The sequence below is a fragment of the Stenella coeruleoalba genome, assembly GCF_951394435.1.
Source record: "Stenella coeruleoalba genome assembly, chromosome: 6".
Taxonomy (NCBI): domain Eukaryota; kingdom Metazoa; phylum Chordata; class Mammalia; order Artiodactyla; family Delphinidae; genus Stenella; species Stenella coeruleoalba.
In genome coordinates this window covers 109,196,208-109,211,148 of record NC_137151.1, presented here as the reverse complement: position 1 = coordinate 109,211,148, position 14,941 = coordinate 109,196,208, and the positions used below count along the sequence as shown (strand labels likewise).

Sequence of the window (14,941 nt, the reverse complement as noted above, 5' to 3'; positions counted from 1 at the left end):
ACATCTACTCTACTATACCCTCAAATTTAAACTTTCCCAAAAATCTCATTACTTCCCCCAAATTCCTTATTTAGCTGAATACCTCATACTGTACGTATGCATTGTTAAGTATGTATGCTGAATTCTTAATAAGCAAGATTTCATTTTCTTTCAAGGCTGAAAGGGAAGTATGACACAGTAGCCTCATTCCTTTCTCCAACCCAGCAACACACACACACACACACACACACACACACACACACACACACACACACACACACACACACACACACACACACACACACACACACACACCAGATACTCAAAGGTGATGAAAACTTTAAAAGTATAAACATGTTTTAAGCTACTAAGAACACTCTACTTCCATCACTCATTTACTTTCCCCACAGCCCACTCCCCTCCTTCCCATCATGCTGCGGTCCCTTCTCCAGTTACGGGGATGGGAATGGTTGTGCTGTCCATCTGGGGATTCTCAGAAGGCAAAGGATTGAAGCTGGTTCCCAGGGAGTGGCACAGCTCTATCAGGCCTCCACACCTAAGCCTTTGCACCAGAGGATGAGCCACAACAAAACTGCTTAAGCAGGTGGCTAATTTTCCTAGGAATGCTGCTTCCTGCCCTCGTCACAAGGTTTGACATTTGCACTAGAATATTGCACCCACTCTTGCAGAACAAGAGGGAGTTGGCTTCAAGTCTAGCAGAAGAGATTTAACAGGACTGTCAAGGACCTCTCCTACGGACCTGACTTTGAAGTCCTTACCACTGCACAGAAGTGACCCAGGACTTTGCCATCAAGCTTTCTTCACAACTGTCAACATGGCCTTCACACATCAACTGTGTGGCCTTGAACGCAGTCAGGCCTCTCAGTGATTTTTCCAGGGCTCCCTCCCAACTCACCACAGAACTCCTGGAGCCACAAAGCAGGATATCTCTCCCAAGCTCAAGAATGAAGGCAGAGAAAGCCTGGGGTCAGACCGTGAGCAGAGCATCCTGCCTGATGCGTCAAAGGGAAAACCTGGGTAACTGAGTCAAGGAGCCAGTTGGCTTCTTGTTGGGCCCTGCTGACAGAAAAATGAAATGAAGTAAAGGGATTGTAGGGCTGGGGAGGGGGCGAGCAGCAACCAGGAAGTGCCAGGTTAAGGAGGAGCATCGTTCAAGTGAAAACAACCTTTCTGATCCAAACCCTCCCACCTTGGCTTCCCCCTGGGCCCAGGAGAGAGAGAGAGGCAGAGCTTCTGGCTTAGGTGTTTGTGTCCTGTGAAACCTCCGTACGCACAGTTCACGTGGTCAACATTTATTGAACCCTCACTGTTTACTGAGTCTTGGGGAGGCAGATCCAGTTCAGAGTACAAGGTTTAGTCAGGAGCCTGACTGGAAGCCCATCCTACAGTGGTGGCTGCTCCTGGAACCCGCCCTCCAGGCCACCAGAGTCTGCATGCCCTAGCAACCTGTGAGCCAGACCCCGAACACCAGAGAGTGTGAAGGGGGAACCACAGCTCCTTCCACCCTCCCCTTGGATTGCGTCCTTTGATATATGGACCCAGACAGGCAACAGCAAGTGGGATTATCTGGGCTCCTTTACTGCAGCTATGGGAAATTCACAAAGTTCATAAAACCTCTCACCTCACAGGGAGACAAGAGCTGAAGGGGTAAAATCCATGAGAGAGAAGTCTAGAAGGTTGAACAAGTAGTGATGTGAGGTCAGAATAGGAAGACCTAGGGCTACTGGCTGGGTGGGTATATGAAAGGAGAAATGGTCTGGAGGTGGGGATGCCCCCAAGACTAGGACGATAGGAAATGGTTCAGCATGTCATGGCCTCTGCCTGCTTATCTACTGAGGAGGTCTGAAGGCTTCTGAAAGTGACTCCTCAGGACAGGGGGTTGGGGAGGCAGGAGGGTGAGACCTGAGGAAATAAGGACCCTCAGAGAAACCTCCTCAATTATATAGAGAGCAAGGGACTTCAGGCCCGAATATGTTCAGTATGTTTCCTCCTCTTGAGCCATAACTCAGTCACTGCACCAAGGCCTAAAACAAACCACACATGGCTCTCTCAAAGTAGAAACCAAACCCTGCTTTATAAGGCTGAGTGGCCATCATTGGCTTCTCCACTGAGATATGAGGTGCCAGCCAGTGAACCTTCCTCACCTTGTTCCCCTCCCCACCACCCCTCCAGTCTGCCAGACACCCCCCTCTACAACTCAACCACTTCAAAAAATACTCTGAGGAGGGGCAAGGTGGAGGGGTGGGAGCTCAGGCTGGCCGGCCAGCCGGTTCCCATGAGGTAGCTAACGCTGGTGCGCCTGGGCAGGGGCTGGTGGAGGCAGGCCCGTCACAGGCTCACAGCAGCCAGGAGGGAGTCACCAGCTGACTGGGAGGTGGAGGAGGCAGAAAGCCTCGAAGTCTGCCCAGAGTACTTGATCAAGGGTAACGTCTGGGTGGAGAGGCTGGGCTCTTTGCTGGTGTCCTCACTGTCCTTTGAGGAACTGGGTTTCCTGGGGAGAGGGGAAAGGCCAGCTTGGGTCTTCGTGGGCTTGGGCATGGTCCCATCTCCAGAGAGTGGTATGCTTCCCTTGGAGGAGCCATGTTTTCTGAAGGGAATAGAGGGAGGAAGAAATGGCTGAGACATTGTGTAGCTGAGACTTTAACCCACGACCTGCTACCTTCAGAGTCTAGAGCAGGCATTCACCGTATTCATTTCAGTATGGCTGAAAGTGGCTGCTTTTGCGGATGAGTCTGTGCTCCAGCTCAGCTTTACTGGGCATACCAAGAGCCACCAGGAAGAAGATACTGTGGCTGCATATTCTGATACTCCCACCAACCCCCAACTGGAGAACGCTGAGCTCATCATACTCTGGGAAGAGAGGGAGGAGGAAAACTCCCCGAATTCACACTCAACACTCTTCCCTTGCCCAGGCAGCACTCACCCCAGCTTGCCAGTCTCTGATTTGGAGAAATCATTGAGCGTCACATCACCCTTTGGGACAGTCAGAATTGATGTCGGGAGAGTCCACTAAAAGCAAAGGAAGCAATGAGGCCAAAGGGCGAGGTAGAGGTCAGGGGAGAGTGTCTGGGTCTTAGGACTCTTTCCCAGCTCTACCTCTGAGTGATCAAAGGGCTCTTCCCTTCCCTACCCTGCAGGAATGGGCCCATATGGGGAGAAGTCTTGGTCCTCTCTTGATTCAGACAAGAAGCTGAGGCTACAAAGCATCTGATCCTTGAAAGAAAGGCATCCAGGGAATCCTGGAGGCAATTATTCCCTTGAAAGGGAAGGGTCCTGAGACACAGAGACCTGCAGAACCTTGGGAAGAAGTGAGAGGGTCTGGACCTACACCCAACCCATGCTGCACTCTTAAGGTGGAAGAGGGAGGGGCCTGAGGTAGGACTGTCCCCCTTCACCCCAATGGCACTACTCACCACTGGAGCAGAATCAGAGATGGATCCTGTGTGGAACCCTTTGTAGCACCAACTCCGAAGCAGATCTACTCCTAGGACAAGATTAACAAGGGTGGGACTTAAGAGGGTGGAACCAACTGGCCTATTCTTCTTGCCACAGAGGCCCACTTCTTGGTCTATTGGGATTTAATCTCTCATTAAACATGGCATGTGGGCAGGGAGGACACATCACCTTTGAGCTTGTTGCCATGGTACTTCTGTTCCCACTGGGTGGTGAGAATGTTGAAATATCGTGGCTGCTCAAAAAAGCGGAGATAGCGAGAAGAGATTCGAGAAGGAAAAATTCGTTCAAATTGACCACGGCGAGAAAACTCATCCTCCATCTCAACCAGAACCCGAACATCATCTGGCGTCAGGACATCCAGCACAGATGAATAGAAGTCCTGTGGCCCAAGGAACAGGGGGGAGAAGGGTATGACAAAGAGTGTAAGCCAGAGGCAGAGAATCAAAAAGCTGGGGGATGGGGAGTACAGCTCCGGGGTCCTAAGGCTCCAGGACCAAAGGACCACCAAGGCAGTCTGGTGGGCCCACTCTGGGCCTCATCTATCCCCAAGTCTGCTGAGCTTATTCGGGGGATGAAGAGACTCTTGGCTGGGGTGAGGGGAGACAGGCGGCACAGAGGTTAAGCGATTTGTTGGATGCAGTCAAGATCAGAATCCAGATTTGGCCACAGCCTCGTGTCCGCCACACTTCCATCTGACTCCCTCATCTGCTCAGAGAAAGTCAAGCCTTCCAGGAGCTCAGTGCCCCTCAGGGAAAGAAACCCAAGGGTCTACAGCTCTACAAGAAGGGTGGGCTGGTACAGCACTTTGCTAAGAGGAGTGGTTGTTGAACATGTGATAAGGGCCATCAACTCCCTCCGGAATGACATACATTCCAACAAATCCCTGCACATCAGGGGATGTAGGAAACCCTGCCCTAGAGGGAAGAAAAACTGCTTGCCTTGGGGCTCCACAGGTTTGACCAGGGAAGCTTTCTACTAGCACTGGGGTGAAGGCAATTTCCTACCTGATCAGGAATTTTCTGGGTCAGGTAATAGGCTTTCTTCATCTTCTGTGCAGTGAAGTACTCTGGGGCCATTCGACATCTGTCCCTGGGGGAGCTGGGCAGGCTAAGGCAGAGGGTGGAAAGGGGGCAAAGGGTAAGGTCAGCAGCTTCACATCCTGAGGACATGTAGAGAGAGGGTTCAGCCCAGGAAGACACCCTTCTCAAGAGAAGACAAAGAAGGATGGACAGAAGTTCGTTACGTGAGTAAATCAGACTGCAATGCACTGCATTCCGGTAGCCTGAGACTCAAAGATGAAGTGCCATGTAAGAACTAAAAGAGTACAAAGCACCCTCTTTAAGTTGTATTTAAATGATAAAAAAAAGGAGGACCATGGAACAATCATTGTATATATCTCAGTTTAGCTTAATTTAGTGAACACTTACTATAATAAATATCCAGCTTGGCCCTACTGGCTATGTAATCCTGGACAAATTCCCTGACCTCCCTGCACCTCAGTTTCATCACCCACATTACAACAATTACTGCTGAGAGAGACACAAAGATGGCCTCCAAGAAGCTCACAGGATGGCATGTGTCAAATGACAAATAACTATAGCACAGAGCCAAATATAAGTCTACAAGGTACAGTGGGGAAAGCAAGTTTTGTTACCAAAAACTTGAGCTCCCTTTCCTCAAGAGTGGCTCTGAGTGCTTTGTGGGGTGTGGAGGAGAGAGCCCACATTGAGCTGGTTTCATGAAGATGCTGCCTTCAGCTAGGCTTTGATGGATGGGTGAGGTTGAAACAGGGAGGTCTTGCTGAGTGGAAGGAGGAAGAAACCCCATGAGCAGAGGAGGGGACACCACAGGGGAAAAATGAGAAGCAGTGAACATTTCAGAGAGGAGACTAGACTAACTGATCCTTAAGGATTCTTCCAGCCTTGAGGTTCTATGAGCGATCCAGTTTGTCAGAGCACAGGAGCTGGGAAGAGGAATTAAGGGAGGGGTGCCTGGGAAAAAGAGGCTGGGGCCTTGAATGTCTGCTTGAGGAATTTTTTTTTTTTTTTGGCTGTGCCGCATAGCTGGTGGGATCGTAGTTCCCCGACCAGGGACTGAACCCAGGCCCTCAGCAGTGAAAGCGTGGAGTCTTAACCACTAGACTGCCAGGGAATCCCCTGCTTGAGGAATTTAAAGCTGATTCCCCAGGACCTGTAGGGATTCCTGGGCAGGGGAGCAATTAAGCAAACAGGCTTTTAGGGGCACTGACATGGCAGTGGTGTGTGAGTAGATTGCAGGGGCAGACCGAGCAGTAAGAGAGATCAAGCAGGAGTGAACACCCAGACACCACCCCTTCCCAGAGTCCCTATGGGGCTGCTCATGCTGCCAGCCGAGCTGCAGACAAGCACGGAGGCCGACCTGGCGGTGGAGCTGCTGGAGCTGCTGGAGCTGGAAGCGATATCCTCTGCGCTGGGCAGAACAAAGCCCGCCAGGTTCAGAAGGTCACGGATCATCTGGCCTTTGATGCTGATGTCCAGTGGAGAGCTGGAGTGGAGGCTTCAGGGAAAGGATGCAAAGAGTGGTAAAAGCAGATGCCAAAACTGTTTCCAGTCCCAAGTCCCAGTCAATGCCAGCCCCATTTACATCCAAACTCATGAGCGCCATCACGGGGGTCTTCTTGCCCCACGGATAGTGAATAACCTCACACAGGGTGGTTCCTGCCCATGACCCTGCTAGGGAAAAGCAAGCAGTAGGCATCAAGTTTAAAAGAGTAACTTTTAACAATCTGTCTCCAATGTCAGAGAACCCTGAGATAACGGCAAAGAATAAGGGAATGAGTAAACAGACCATGAAGGGAAAACACATATTCTAGTGAAGGAAAGGTTTTCCCAAAGTCAGCAAGACTGGAGCAGAAACAGGATCTTGAAGACACAGAAAGGCTTCTACTGCGAGTGTCCTGAGAATACCTACCTTGGGGAGATGTTGACTTCCAGGACCCAGGGCTTGAGGTTCTCATCGAGCATGATGTCGAAACCGAAGAGCTCGTGGCAGCTGTAGGGCCGCCGCACGTACATCTTCAGCAGGCTGGTCACATAGGGTTCTGACCTAGTCACAGGGAGGAGAAAGTATTCAGCTCAGCTCCTCCCAAAGGCTCTACCTAGAGCTGCCCTGCCAATGGAGTGGCTCAGAGACAGGAGGACAGAAGCAACCCAGGAAAAGAAGCTCTCAAGAGATGTCTGTGATCTGGAGCCAGCTTCTGGGGGTGAAGTTCAGTAGAAGAGCAGAATTTAAGTCTTATCCATTCCTTCCTAAACCCTGTCCTCAGAAACGGAACTTTTGACAGCATGGTCAAAAGTCTGGAGCACAGCAGGGTGGAGGCCCATAAGAAAAGGGGGGTTTCAGTGGCAGGCCCCACACCCAGGGTGGCAGTGTGACTCACGAGATGATCGTTTTGACAACAACGTCCTTTATCTTCTCCCAGATGGCATCACTGTTGACTCCCTTCTGGCTCAGGTAGCTCCATAAAGCCTTCAGTGCCCTGTAAGGCAGGAGAGGAGGAGGGAGAATTTAGGGTTGTAGTCTATGAATGAGCAATGAAGAAAAGAGAAAGGAAAAGGAATGAGAGGCCCAAAGGTATCTTCTTCATATATCTTCTTTTGATGTTTTGAATTAAGACAGAAATGAGTTGGATGCAAACAGACCAATTCTGAATTGCCAAGTGTTTATATAATCTCTGGGTCTTATATTAATCCTCCACTCACCACCCCCCCGAAACCTCCCCAAACCCCAGAGCCCTGTGCTCCTCTAGACCTCCACTTGATGGGGACACTGTCTGGGTACCATTTGTGGCCCTGGCAGGCCGTTTCGTCTTCATTGGCCTGGTACTCGGCATTCTTTTTATTGACACTGTAGTTGGTCAGGTGCATGAACTTGTTGCCAAGGCTCTTCATGGAAGGGGAATACCTGGAAGTGAGAGGAAAGGCAGAGGATTAACGGTCCAAGCATTTCCCCACATCCTGAGGAGGCAAAGGACAAGTGGACAGATCTTTTCCGATGCACAAGCGTCTGAGAAGTACACCTACTGGTAAGATTTCCAAAACACCACAGATAAACTCATCTCCCAATTTATCCCACCTCAGTCCTGCAGGAAGACCCTCCCTATTCAGTGAAGCAGAGGACCTCCTTATTTCCCCTTCCACATATAACTGTGATTTATAATAACAAATATACATATTGGTCTCTGCGCCCAGCCCCTGACACAGAGCTCCTAAAACCTTTGTAAATTCCTAAGTGGTAAGAGTACAAGGAGCATCTTTGTTCTCAGATTTGGTCTTTGACCCCAGTTCCCGACACAGAGCTCCTGAAACTCATAATTTCCCGGGTGACAGGAGCGTCTTCTGTTCTAATGAGGCGACACTGGGTAAGCTCCTGGATGGCTTCTGGATGAGGGACAGTCACTGGAAAGACCAAGCCATGATTAGACAGTTGCAAGTTTCAACTCCCCCCACTCAACTCCCATTCTCTTAAAAAGGGAGAAGGGCTGAAAATGGAGTTAATGATCGATCATGCCTAAGTGATGAAGCCTCCATAAAAATCCCCAAAATATGAGGTTCAGAGAGCTTCCGGGTGGGTAAAGCTCTGGAGGTGCTGCGAGAGCAGCCAGCCCAGAGGGCATAGAAGCTCTGTGCCTCTTCCTACATACCTTGCCCTGTGCATCTCTTCCATCTGGCTGTTCTTCTGTACCCTTTATCACATCCATCTTTCATAAATCAGTAAACATAAGTAAACTCTTTTCCTGAGTTGAGTGAGCTGCTCTAGCAAATTAATCAAATTGATACCCCTCAGCCCCGGCCCCAAGGAGGGGGTCATGGGAACCTCTGATTTATACCAATTGGTCAGAAACACATGCGGCACCCTGCACTTGCAACTGGCATCTGAGGTGGTGTAGAGAGGGGCAGCCTGATGAGACTGAGTCCTTAACCTGTGGGATCTGATGCTATCTCCAGGTAGACAGTGTCAGAATTGAGTTCAATTGTAGGACACTCACCTGGTGTTGTGTAGAACTGCTTCGTGTGGGGGAAAAACCCCACACATTTGGTGACCAGAAGTGTCAGAAGTGAAGTGTAGTAAAGGAGACACACAGGAGAAAAGGAAGACTAGGTTTTCCCAAAGGCACCCTACCTTCTCCTTTGCTAACAAAAACTACCAAAATATTGGTTATTTTCCTATTTGGTGTCCTTTGGCTTCCCTCCCTGGAGCGAAAGCAAATCCCCAAAGCTGTCAGCATGAGGCCTCACCACTACCACATACTTGCAACTGGCAAAGCGGACGAGTCCATCTGAAAAGAGGTAAATCCGTAGAGGATCATAGGAGGTGACGTAAACATAGATTCGCAGATCGAACTTGCTGCCGCTGATGAGGTAGGGTTTGTGGAGATACCTACACAGGGAAAGGCCAGCTTCAGGGACAGGACAGATGAGATAGGGCTTGGTAGGTAACTGAGCCATGGCAAAAGCCAGCTAACGGTCTCCAGGACAAAGACCTTTAAACAGCTGGCTGAGGAAGTTTTTTGGCTGGGAGGACAAAGGACAAAATAACATCATGAAAAGGGAACCTCCAGGCTGAGAAGATGGGAAACGGGGAGCGGGATCTGAGCTGGAGACCGGCTCACCTCTGTACCAGAAGGGGTCTTCGCTTGGGGAGCTGACTCCACTTGTGAATGACCTGGATGCCAATGCCTCGAGCAGATGCCGGCTAGAGGTCAAGGGGAGAGGAGAGGAGCTGTTTACCTGGCCAGACACTCCGCTGTTCCCACTCTCAGGCCCTGGCCTGCCACCTGCCGTGATCCACTCACTGGTTTAACAATCCACTTTTGGCGGCTGCTGCTCTCCCAGGCTTTGCGCAGAAGCTTGGCATCCTGGGGCAGGATGAAGGACTGGGGGAAGAAACTGAACTCCTTCTTGCCAAACCGGCTCTGCATGCGGGACAGGTTCCGCCACAGTCGGTCCTTTCGCCCAATCTGGAATGAACCTGGGAAGTGGTTTAGCTACAGAAGGGACAAAGGGTGAGAGTAGGGACAGAGAGAGTCCAGGTGAGGCCACAAGGAAGACAGCAAGGTTCACTACACCATTTCAACATTCAAAGGTCCTGTTCCATCTGATTATCACCGTCTAAAGGTCCTTAAGTATTCAGCTGCTGAGCGTTCACCAAAAAATGATTAAAACACAAACACAACAAAACAGAGTGCCCTTTAGGAGTCAACAGTTCACGACATAAAATAGTAACTAAGACAGACATAATATTCACCTTAAGAGCAAAGAAAAAGCTGTTAAGTCTTTTTCCATGCCTGTAGGACAAAGACAGGAAACTACCTGGCTTTCCTGGGGAAAAGGGACTATTCATTCCAGCATGAGACCAAAGTCCTCTTTACACATATTCAGCTTGGAGGAATGGAGGCAATGCGCAGCGGTTACAGGAGAAACATAATAAACTGAAAACTGACACTGCATCTCAAGACACTAGAGGAAAAGTGTCTTTTAGAGGCTGCAACTATCTAAGACACCGCAGCTGAACTACTACTAGACATGCGTGATCTGCTGGGGGCTCACCCTGCACCTGCCTCCTACACTTCCTACACTCCCCTATGAACCCTCCTGACTTCTCCATGGTCATCCTCCTCTTCCCCCACTTCCAATACCAGCCTCCTCCTGCCCAATCCAGAGTCCAGGGGAAGAATGGCTCAGAAAGGGCCCCTACCTTCTGATGCTCCTGAATGGATCGGAAACTAGGAGACTTCATGTGGTGACCCCAGCAGCCCAGCCAGTCATCATTCCCTACAGAAGGCACATCAGGAAGTCAGTCCTGCTTGCAGCTCAGTCCCTGGGACAGACAGAGGCTCAGAGGCCCCAGAAGTACCACTGGGCCTGGGCATAGCTCCCAGCCCCGGTTTTCTAAGAGTTGCCATGGAGCTGTCCTACATGAGGCCCTGGGGTCAGGACTAGAACAATGGGCCTCTGTCTTCCAATTTTGAGGAACAGACTCCAGCCCAGAGGGATTTCAGACCTATGTCCTCCTATGAAGTTGGAAACTTCAGGACAGGGTGCCCACATAACAGGAGGTATCTAGGGCTCCGTTCCCGCCCAAAGCCCATCTGTTGGGGCAGAGGACAGGCTCGAAGTAAGGCAAGCGACTCACTCTTGCTGATTTTGAAGTGGGACCGTCCAATGGTCTGCTTGACAATGTTGGGGGTCACTGTGCTCATCTTCCACCGGAGCAGCTTCCTCTGCTCCCAGGGAAGTTTCTCCACTGGGGGAAAGCAGGGAGGTGGGGGGAGAGTGTGGAGAAGAGCAGGAAAGTCATGGTGAGAAGAGGTAAAAGATGGCACTGTTGCTCAGCCTTCCCTGGGTAGGCAAGTCACTAAGTATTGTCCCATATCAGAGTTTGAAAGGAGCACACTTTGGGGAAGAAAGGAGGCTGCACAGGAATGAGGAAAACAGAGAGGAGAGGCGGTTGAAAGGGGAAAGACACAGGTTAGAGGGCAAGAATGATCATGAAATTATGGGGCTGAGAGGGTCAGCCAAAGGATGGACAAGATAAAGATCCCCCACCAGACTGGTGAGCCAGGCAGGGAACCAAGCACCAATACAGGCATTCTGGAAAGCCCCTTCCACCCTATTGCCACCCCCTCCCAACTTCGCTAGCATCCTTCTCCTGGGGGTTCTTCTGAGCTGACACTTGGCCAGGTTTACCTCTCTCATCCGGAGTGCCAAAATAGATGGTAGGGGGCACGTTGGGAAAGAGACTGTAGATGAGGGCTGGTCGGACAACTTTCTCTTTGGAAAGGGGTTTGGTCAGAATCTCCATACAGTTCCTAAGATGAAAAACAGAAATGTGGTAGAGAAAGGGAAAGCCACAGCCCTGAGTGCTGTTACTATTACATATTTCTTCCAGGGCACTATCTTTTACACTTTGATTCTACAAAAACAAGTGCTCAATAATCATTTTGCAAATATTAATCCATAAGGTGCTACGGCTAACCTATACACAGTCACACCATTAAAAATCACCTAAAGACAAAGTTTTCCAATACTTCATTCTATGAGACAACTCCAAAATTTCCTATGACAAGCCACAGGCTGAGGAGGTTCCTGAAAAGACTGGTTCTCAGAGAGCAGGTAATGACTTTGAGTGGATACTAGTAGAGGAATATACTACACTAAGACTAAGAGAAATAACAAGGAGAGAAAAAGAATGATATGGGTAACTAAAAAGGAGGAAAAGCAGAAAAGGTAGAAAAGAACTAAGAAGAGATATAGAGATTTTTAAAAAGAAAAGGGGGAAAAAGGCAACAGAAGAAAAGAAGTAGTGCTACTCCTAACTCATTTTACATTTATCTGAAAATATATGGTTGATTAATGCTCTTCTCTGTTTTAAAAATGATTCGTTAACATCTTATTTTTACATAACAATGTGGTAACACATGTCTGGGAATCTGCGGCAGTGGGCCATGGGGTCCCTACTGTTATTCCAACAATGTCTTGGCCAAGGCTAGCTCAAGGAGTCTCAAAATAGTGAAAACCTCAACTATCTATTGACAGACCCAGACCATTTCTTCAAACAGAATTGAAAGTGGAGAGAGTAGTTATTACTCTCTATACTGAGCTATATGATCCACAAATATTTTTTAGGATTAATTTTTAGCTTATAAAGAGCCACTCTACTTGTTGTTTTCTTTTTTTTTACGCGGGCCTCTCACTGTTGTGGCCTCTCCCATTGCAGAGCACAGGCTCCGGACGCGCAGGCTCAGCGGCCATGGCTCACGGGCCCAGCCGCTCCATGGCATGTGGGATCTTCCCGGACCGGGGCACGAACCCGTGTCCCCTGCATCAGCAGGCGGACTCTCAACCTCTGCGCCACCAGGGAAGCCCTCTACTTGTTATTTTGCAGCACGACAGAAATAGGCACTGTATGTAAAACACTTCAGTGTTTCAAACCTTAGAGATTTTTAGTGCATTTTATTGGGTCAAGTTAAATATTAATTCCTAATTAAATAAATCCAATTAATTCAACTCTATTCCTCATTTCCAAAGTATTTTACTTTAAAGGCTTTCCATTTACTGAGTATCAGAATTTAAGATTGTTGAAAATCAAGGAGAATGAGTTAATGTTTAAAAACAAAGACAAGATAGGAATGCAAAATGGTGCAGCCACTCTGGAAAACAGTTCTGGCAGTTTCTTAAAAAACTAAACATGCAGGATTTCCCTGGCAGTCCAGTGGTTAAGCCTCTGTGCTCCCACTGCAGGGGGCTCAGGTTCAATCCCTGGTCAGGGAACTAAGATCCCACATGCTGTGTGGCACAGCCAAAAAAGAAAAAAAATCAAACTAAAGAAACTAAACATGCAATTACCATAGAACCCAGCAATTACACTCCTGGGCATTTATCTCAGAGAGGTGAAGACTTATGTTCACTCAAAAATATGTACACAGTTGTTTAGAGCAGCTTTACTCGTAATAGTCAAAAATTGGAAACAAACAAAATATCCTTCAGCAGGTGGCTGGTTAATCAAACTGTGGTCCATTGATACCGTGGAACACTACTCAGCAATATAAAGGAATGAACTATGGATACACGCAACAACCTGGATGAATTTGCAAAGAATATGCTGAGTAAAAAAAGCTAATCTCAAAAGGCTATATATGGCTATCATTCCATTTGTATAACATTCTTGAAATAACAAAACTATCAGTTGCTAGGGCTTAAGAAGGGGATGGGAGTAGGAAGGAAGGAAGTGTGCTCTCAGGACAACAGGAGGGATTCTTGCAGTGACGGAAATGTTTACATTTTCACTAATGTTAATGTCTTGATTGTACTAAATTGTACTACAGTTTGCAAGATGTTACACAGGAGGGACTTCCCTGGTGGCACAGTGGTTAAGAATCCGCCTGCCAATGCAGGGGACATGGGTTCGAGCCCTGGTCTGGGAAGATCCCACATGCCGCGGAGCAACCAAGCCCCTGCGCCACAACTACTGAGCCTGTGCTCTAGAGCCCGCAAGCCACAACTACTGAGCTCGTGCACCACAACTACTGAAGCCCATGCACCTACAGCCCGGGTTCTGCAACGAGGGAAGCCACTGCAATGAGAAGCCCACGCACCTCAACAAAGAGTAGCCTGGCTCGCCGCAACTAGAGAAAGCCCGTGGGCAGCAATGAAGACCCAATGCAGCCAAAATAAAAAAAAGGATGTTACCACAGGGGGAAACTGAGTAAAGAATTCAGGAAATCTCTGTATTATTTCTTAAAACTGCGTGGAAATCTACAAATGTCTCAAAAGTTTTATTAAAAAAATAAATATCTTTGTTAGCTGCCTCTCAAGAGTACTGAACTTAACCTCAATGGGTCTGGCTTCTGGTTTAGCAGTGCTAGAAACCTTGACCTTGCAAATAGTTACTTAACTTCTCTCCTCAATTTTCATGTCTGAAAAAAAGAGGCTGGACTTGATGACTACCATCTCTAAATTTACACAATTCTTAGAAAAAAAAATATGGAACAGGAAATGTAATAAACTATTGCTGAATAGAGAAGCAGAGGTGGTGATTTCAATGATCTTTCTGTGACTGCAAAACTTTCTATAATAAATATATAAATCTTTCATAATTGGGAAAAAATAAGATTTTGCAATCCAAAAATATTTCTGATTTTAGTCAAAATGCAAAGTAGTTTAGAATTCATCAACCTCCATTTGCTTGAACTCATGTTTTAAGCTTCATATAGACTGTATATTTTGTAGAAGTTAAATTAATTAATGAGCAAATAATTAACAAACACTTTTGTGAATTTTATCTTATAAATCAGAAAGGTTAAATAAAGGGCTGTTCAGCTGCCTTGAAGTAGGCCTGAACACAAACCTAGATCGCCCTTAAGTGTGGAAAAGGGGTTCCAAGTCAATTAAATGTTAAATATATTTCTCTTCTGGATAGTGGAGGTGCTTAGTCAACATCCAATATATATGACCAGGAGTAGTTTTGCTTTTCTGAAAGAACAATGGGTTAGGCTTAAAGTAACAGAATTTATGCACCAGATTCAGGATACCTATGATAGGATTTCTACTAATCTTCACAGAAAGTCCCAATTTTGTCTCTCCACTTTCCAAACAACTCTCTCCACCTCGTTAGTTTGGGACTCTAAAACTAGTACGGCCGCTGCACCATGTGAATGTGCACCATCACATTCAGAGATGCAGCCTGCCTTGTCCATACTAATCTTAGGTGAGGCTAACTTTTCCTCTTAGCTTCATCTAAGGCACAACTGACACAAAGGAAAGCAGAATCTGGGTGCTCCACATGCTAGGCAAGCCTCAACACATATGGCCAGATTTTAATTAAAATTAGAATAGAAATTTTGCTTTTTTTACATTTTCAGTAGAAATTATTTTTTAAAAGAAAAAAACTTTAATGTTTAGTACTTTGTGAGGGTTCTTTTTCTTTTCTTTTTTTAAAAATTTAT

At 47.6% G+C, this 14,941-nt stretch overlaps 1 protein-coding gene across 1 annotated transcript in view; it reads right to left on the bottom strand.

Annotated features, from left to right (window-relative positions):
• Positions 1 to 229: 229 nt before the first annotated feature.
• TTLL4 (tubulin tyrosine ligase like 4) overlaps positions 230 to 14,941 on the bottom strand; it is a 39,923-nt gene continuing 25,211 nt past the window's right edge. Inside the window, exons 5-19 of the mRNA XM_079925307.1 lie at positions 11,184 to 11,305; positions 10,630 to 10,740; positions 10,192 to 10,268; positions 9,290 to 9,481; positions 9,107 to 9,189; positions 8,746 to 8,874; positions 7,276 to 7,398; positions 6,875 to 6,973; positions 6,406 to 6,540; positions 5,854 to 5,991; positions 4,461 to 4,563; positions 3,625 to 3,835; positions 3,414 to 3,484; positions 2,924 to 3,009; positions 230 to 2,587 (exon numbers count right to left, since the gene is read on the bottom strand). Coding sequence (XP_079781433.1) covers positions 2,329 to 2,587; positions 2,924 to 3,009; positions 3,414 to 3,484; positions 3,625 to 3,835; positions 4,461 to 4,563; positions 5,854 to 5,991; positions 6,406 to 6,540; positions 6,875 to 6,973; positions 7,276 to 7,398; positions 8,746 to 8,874; positions 9,107 to 9,189; positions 9,290 to 9,481; positions 10,192 to 10,268; positions 10,630 to 10,740; positions 11,184 to 11,305 — 1,939 coding nt within the window. The 3' untranslated portion in view covers positions 230 to 2,328. The remainder of the gene's footprint in view (positions 2,588 to 2,923; positions 3,010 to 3,413; positions 3,485 to 3,624; positions 3,836 to 4,460; positions 4,564 to 5,853; positions 5,992 to 6,405; positions 6,541 to 6,874; positions 6,974 to 7,275; positions 7,399 to 8,745; positions 8,875 to 9,106; positions 9,190 to 9,289; positions 9,482 to 10,191; positions 10,269 to 10,629; positions 10,741 to 11,183; positions 11,306 to 14,941) is intronic.